Here is a 6000-nt window from a genome sequence, read left to right on the forward strand (position 1 = left end):
TTAAATTCAACCCACAGACCAGCTCCAAAGACCTAAAACGTTACATTGCTGCAGATGGTGTCATTCTGCAACCAATGATTCATAAATGAAAATCTTAAAAATAACCAGGGCCGCCAAATATTTTTCATACCACCGTAAATGTTGTGGCATAGACACGCACATTGTGCTAGAACCAGTAACCACAAGCGTTCAGCCTTCACTATATGTACATCCAACTAAAAAAATATTGACAAAGCACTGTGATTGGAGTGTAAGGGCTTGGTAATTGTAGTTGGTAAAGGAAGTTGTTTTATTTGATGAGAATGCTAACTGCAGCAGCAAAACGGAATTCTTCTTTCTCATTTTCAACCTGCTTTTCAGACATGCTCTAACCAAATGCAAAAATTAATTCTCTCATATAAACAGGGTGCCCCAGAAGGAGTGATTGACAGGTGCACGCACGTTCGTGTAGGTGGCAATAAGGTGCCCATGACCCCCGGCATCAAGGAAAAACTCATGGCTGTGATCAGAGAGTATGGAACTGGCCGGGACACCTTGCGCTGTCTTGCTCTCGCTACGCGGGATGAACCCTTGAACAAGGAGGACCTAGTGTTAGAGGACTCCACCCGATTTATAGACTATGAAGTATGTGTAACTTTATTGCCCCCAATTTTGACTTTTCCGTTTTGGGGTGTGTGGCTCTTGTCTTGTCTCTCAAAGCAAATTACAATTTCATCAACAATTATTATTTTTTTAATACAAAAAAATGTTTTTCCTATTACAGACTGACCTGACCTTCGTGGGCTGTGTCGGCATGCTAGACCCTCCCCGTGCAGAAGTGGCAGCTTCCATTCGACTCTGTCGTCTTGCAGGCATCAGAGTAATTATGATCACTGGAGACAACAAAGGTATGCAGCAGGTGCTTTGTACGGCACACCTCATTTCTGTAAAATGTTTTGTTTCCTATTAAAGTAGGCTTTTATGTGCAAAATAAGATTTCATTCACAATCATATCTGAGTACTGACAATCATAATCTTTAATCATTCATACAACTCTTCTGGGCATTTCAGGTACAGCAGTTGCAATTTGCAGACGCATTGGCATTTTTGGAGAAGACGACGACGTCGGCAGCATGGCGTTCACGGGCCGAGAGTTTGACGATTTGAGCCCTTTTGCGCAACGAGAAGCCGTGGTTAAGGCTCGCTGCTTTGCCCGCGTGGAGCCGTCCCACAAGTCCAAGATTGTCGAGTATCTGCAGTCCTATGATGAGATTACAGCTATGGTAAAGCTAAGTTGATATCCAATGACAATCAAAGATTGCAATTAATTGCGGGTCTCGTGTGCATTTCAGACTGGTGATGGAGTGAATGATGCCCCTGCTCTTAAGAAGGCAGAGATTGGAATTGCCATGGGTTCTGGCACAGCAGTTGCAAAGACAGCCTCTGAGATGGTGCTTGCTGATGACAACTTTGCCACTATTGTGGCTGCAGTTGAAGAAGGCCGAGCCATTTACAACAACATGAAACAGTTCATCAGATACCTAATCTCCTCTAATGTGGGCGAAGTTGTCTGGTAAGGTTGTGCACACAATCTACTTTTTCATCCTCACGGTTCTTGTTCTTACTTGATCCTTCGTTGTGTGTTTTTAGCATCTTCCTGACGGCTGCCCTCGGCTTCCCTGAAGCTCTTATTCCAGTTCAGCTGCTCTGGGTCAACTTGGTGACTGACGGTTTGCCGGCCACCGCACTGGGCTTCAACCCGCCAGACTTGGACATCATGAATAAGCCTCCCCGCAATGCTCGTGAGCCTCTCATCTCAGGGTGGCTCTTCTTCAGATACCTAGCAATTGGATGTAAGTCTATCACAAAGTCTGTGGAATGAATGTGGAGTGATGTGCATCTAAAAATAAACCCCCCAAAACAAACAACAATTATGTTGTCTTTTGTAATCACCTGTATTTTACTTACCTTATAAATTTCCCGTATATGTCTGTTGTGTGAATCGACGCACCTTTATTTTGTCCAGTTGGCCTAAATTTTTGCCTGTATTTTTATTTCGTTATCAGAGCAGGTGTCGTGTTTGCATGTAATACAATGATGTGTTTTTGCTTTGCATCACCAGGCTATGTAGGCGCTGCAACTGTGGGTGCTGCTGCCTGGTGGTTTGTTGCTGCCGAAGATGGACCAAGGATCACATTTTACCAGCTGGTATAAACTATAAGCCTACTAATATTTTCTTTCATGTCAACTCAAGTTTTAACGTTTAAGCCTAGGTTTCAACAATATGATCTAATCATTTATGTATTTTTGGGCTGCTCACAGAGCCACTTCCTGCAGTGTGGTCCAGAAAACACACACTTCGAGAATATTGACTGTAAGGTGTTTGAGTCTCCTTATCCAATGACCATGGCCTTGTCAGTGTTGGTCACCATTGAGATGTGCAATGCTCTGAATAGGTTGGTTTGTACTTTACTACTACTAGTATCACTATCAAAATCACATCTTAGTTTTAAGTTTATAATGCATTATTTCCCATTTCAGTGTATCTGAGAACCAGTCTTTGCTGCGTATGCCGCCCTGGGAGAACGTGTGGCTGCTGGGAGCAATCTGTCTATCTATGTCCCTCCACTTCCTCATCCTGTATGTGGAGCCTCTTCCGGTAAGAAAAGTTTATTTTTAATGTTGTACCTTAGGATATGTTCAGAAGCAAATGTTCTACTTAATATCGCAGGTGACGTACAAGTGCATTTTTCCACTCAGGGTCGTCTCGTTGTAATAGCTGTGTGTTTGTAATGCTTTAAAAGGTGGGCATGACCTTGTGAGTGACGTGGGCGTCAACAAATGAACATAGTGTTGTCAGGCTGTAACGTTTTAAGTAAAGCAATTTTCCCACACTGCACTTAGCAGTCCACATTTGACTAAGCCATTCAATGTGTATATTGGCACCGCGGAATACAGTGTTGCTGAGGACTCTGGACTTTCAGTGTCTGCTCACATATTCTTCTTCTGTTATCCTGCCAGATCATCTTCCAGATCACACCTCTAAATCTGACCCAGTGGTTGGTGGTGCTCAAGATCTCGCTGCCGGTCATTTTATTGGACGAGGTTCTAAAATTTGCAGCTAGGAACTACCTGGAGCCGGGTAAAGAGCTGGAGAAGGCCACCAGCTCGGAAGGCTGTTACCTGGCTGCATGCATGGAAGGCATCTCCTGGCCCTTTGTGGCCCTCACCCTACCCCTAGTCCTCTGGATCTACAGCACCGACACTAACATGGCCGACATGTTATGTTGCTGACTGACTTGAGCACAACCTCGACTTTTCCATCACAGCCATCACTCCCCCATGCCCTCCTTTCGCTCCCCTACCCCATTTATCCCTCTCTGCCCACCTCTACGTGCGTAGCTTGTGTGCGTGTGTATTGTTTTTGAATTAGTGTGTGTGTATGAGAAAGAGGAGGCGCAATTGAAACACATTAAGTGCTCTTGCACTTCATAATCTAAATTCACTTTGAAGAGTCACCTGTTTTGAGTTGGCTTTAAACCTTTAACTGAACATCACTCACGTAAACCTGGACTAGGTTATTTGACAATTGTCATTTTCCACTTTAATTTTTAAATTTAATCGCCATGCCTTTTTAAGCTTTATATCGCTTGTTTTTGTAAGTGTGTTATCAGTCCAGTGTCACTACAGTACGGTAACTATTATTTCACACAACTTCCCTATGAAAAGAAAATTGAGGAATCAAGAAAAATGTGGATCTGTACAGAGATTGAACACTATTTTATGCAATTTTTTTTATGGCTTTATATATTTGTTGGACCAGCGTGGCTTAGACGTACCGCCTTGATTTTTCTTTTCTGATGTTTACCATTGTGTCTTCAGTGTAAACCTTTTTTTCAGAGGACAAGCAACTTGTGGCAGACGAACGAGGGAGAGGTTTGGGAGTGAATGTTGGAATGTGCCGATTAGATGGGTGGGGGCAATGTTCCATTAAAAAAAATGCATGTCCTGTGACCAAGCATGACCTGTATGTGGTTGCTCATTTCTAATTTGTATGTCCCTTGAGCCCCAACTGTAAGACTAGAAGTTATTGTTATGGATTATTTTCATTACTGCTATGATTTGAAAGTCATTTTTTTCTGCACTGGGAAGATCACAGCTACCTCAATGTGATACAAAGGTTTTGTTTGTTCCCCTTTTAATCTCTGGATGCTTACCCCCAGTCTTTATCCCCAGTGACATCTGAGGTGTGACACCCCCCAAGCCCCACCCTACCCTACCCGGAATTTCTTGTGCAGAAAATGGAACGATCTTTCTTCTCACCATTTTTGAAAAATACTCAGTTTGTGCGTTGTTTTTTAACATCCATTAATTTAATTGTTTTGCTTTAGTGACCAAGTAGTTCAAGATTGTTCATTACTATCTTGAAGGTGTTTGATTCAAAGGACAATATTAAGAAGCAACTAAATGATGATTTCAAAGGAATATTACAAACTTTTTTTTTTTTTTTTTTTACATCAAGAAAAAAAATATACTCCTGAACCCTTTGAATCAAAGTGTTTGTCATTATTTGAACATAACTTGTATGTGCAAAGTATAATTGATTTCCACTTAAGAATGCTTGGCTTTTAGATATTGGTTGGACTATTAATATTTACTTGGCGTGAACATGTTTGAGTGGCCGTCCAGTTAACCGCAATAATACTGTTGGCGAGACGTTGAAAGCATGTTAGTGGTGATAGAAGCCTGGATGTGTTTGTGTGCTCCTTGACAACATCGGTCTGCTTTTCTTCCTTCAATGCCTTCCACTGGCTCCCCTTTCACCCGAGTGAGTATAACTCGTCGTCCCGCACTCTCAGTTTACTAAATCGCTCATAATCCACAGAATATTTTAACAAGACATACTTTTTTCCTTCCCCTTTCAAAAAATTATATTAACTGTGCCTCTTTGGTGTTGGTGCTGCAATTTGAATTGTAATATCGCGTTACTTACACCTGTTTCCCACATGCTTACACTGAAAGAAAATTTGTGACACCCTTTTCCACCCCTTTTGCCTTGGAATTCGTCCAAATGAGCATTTTTAATTGTGATGTTTCTCTCTACCTAGGTTGGCTCTCCTAAAACTAGTTTCGAAGAACGAAGCACATGATTCTGCGCTCATGACAACTGTATGTATGCATGAAGTAAAGTGCTCACTAAAATAAATTTGGAACAATATTTGAGAGAAATCGGTGATTTTGGTATATGGATGATGGCTGTTGTGATTTCAGATTTTAAACACTTGTATTTTTGGTTTAGTACGTGCGTTATACTGGCGCACGGAACAGATTTTAACAGGAAAGGCCAAATACACAATCCGATTTGAACAAACTATTTTACACGCACCTCTTTACAACTATATTTATTGAACTTGGCTCCATGTTCCTCCCTCCTTGCATGAGGTTTCCTCCTTGCCTCCTTTCATGGTAGTTTTGACTCGTTGAGGCATTATAACATTGGCTTAGCTTGCATTTTGTGTACAAGCATCATGCATGCCATGCTGTATGTAGGCTTTACAATTTGTAATTATAGATTCTAATGTATAAATGCTCTTACATTTAAGAATTAAGGTTTTAAGATGGTTCTATGGTAGACTTTTGGGAAACCACTGTTTTTATTGTAACATTTGCACAATCAGTCACAGAATGGACTCTGAACTTGACTGCGCTACTTTTTCTTATTTACTGTAGGTCAGAATATTATCATTAGTGGTTTATTCATTTAGGACATCCTTGCAATACAAGTGTTCTGTTTTTGTTTTAATTGCCTCTATAGGTTTTTATGATCCTGTATGTTAGGCAACTGCTGTAAAACTGTGATCTAATATGAGGCGTACTGTGCGGTCCCTACAAAGGAACCTGGATTTAAACGTGTATAATAATCATCTGTAAAAACTTAAGACTATCATTATTGAATTCTGATAATGATTGTAGATGCATTACAGAGGTTGTGTTTTCAGGTTAATAAAGATCATATTTGAA

General features: G+C 41.0%; 1 protein-coding gene across 2 annotated transcripts in view; it reads left to right on the top strand.

The window, feature by feature from the left end:
• Positions 1 to 6000, top strand: part of atp2a2b (ATPase sarcoplasmic/endoplasmic reticulum Ca2+ transporting 2b) — a 28280-nt gene extending 22280 nt beyond the window's left edge. Inside the window, exons 15-24 of one of the 2 annotated variants that reach the window (XR_009061102.1) lie at positions 406 to 624; positions 764 to 887; positions 1051 to 1262; positions 1332 to 1552; positions 1630 to 1832; positions 2102 to 2187; positions 2302 to 2435; positions 2521 to 2638; positions 3001 to 4807; positions 5088 to 6000. Coding sequence is in view for 1 of the 2 variants with exons in the window: in XM_057818971.1 (XP_057674954.1) it covers positions 406 to 624; positions 764 to 887; positions 1051 to 1262; positions 1332 to 1552; positions 1630 to 1832; positions 2102 to 2187; positions 2302 to 2435; positions 2521 to 2638; positions 3001 to 3273 (1590 nt within the window). In the remaining variant the exon portion in view is untranslated. Of the gene's footprint in view, positions 1 to 405; positions 625 to 763; positions 888 to 1050; positions 1263 to 1331; positions 1553 to 1629; positions 1833 to 2101; positions 2188 to 2301; positions 2436 to 2520; positions 2639 to 3000 lie in introns of both variants that reach the window. The other variant, XM_057818971.1, reaches the window with a different exon arrangement.

This window comes from Corythoichthys intestinalis, chromosome 17 (assembly GCF_030265065.1).
Source record: "Corythoichthys intestinalis isolate RoL2023-P3 chromosome 17, ASM3026506v1, whole genome shotgun sequence".
In the NCBI taxonomy this organism is placed as follows: domain Eukaryota; kingdom Metazoa; phylum Chordata; class Actinopteri; order Syngnathiformes; family Syngnathidae; genus Corythoichthys; species Corythoichthys intestinalis.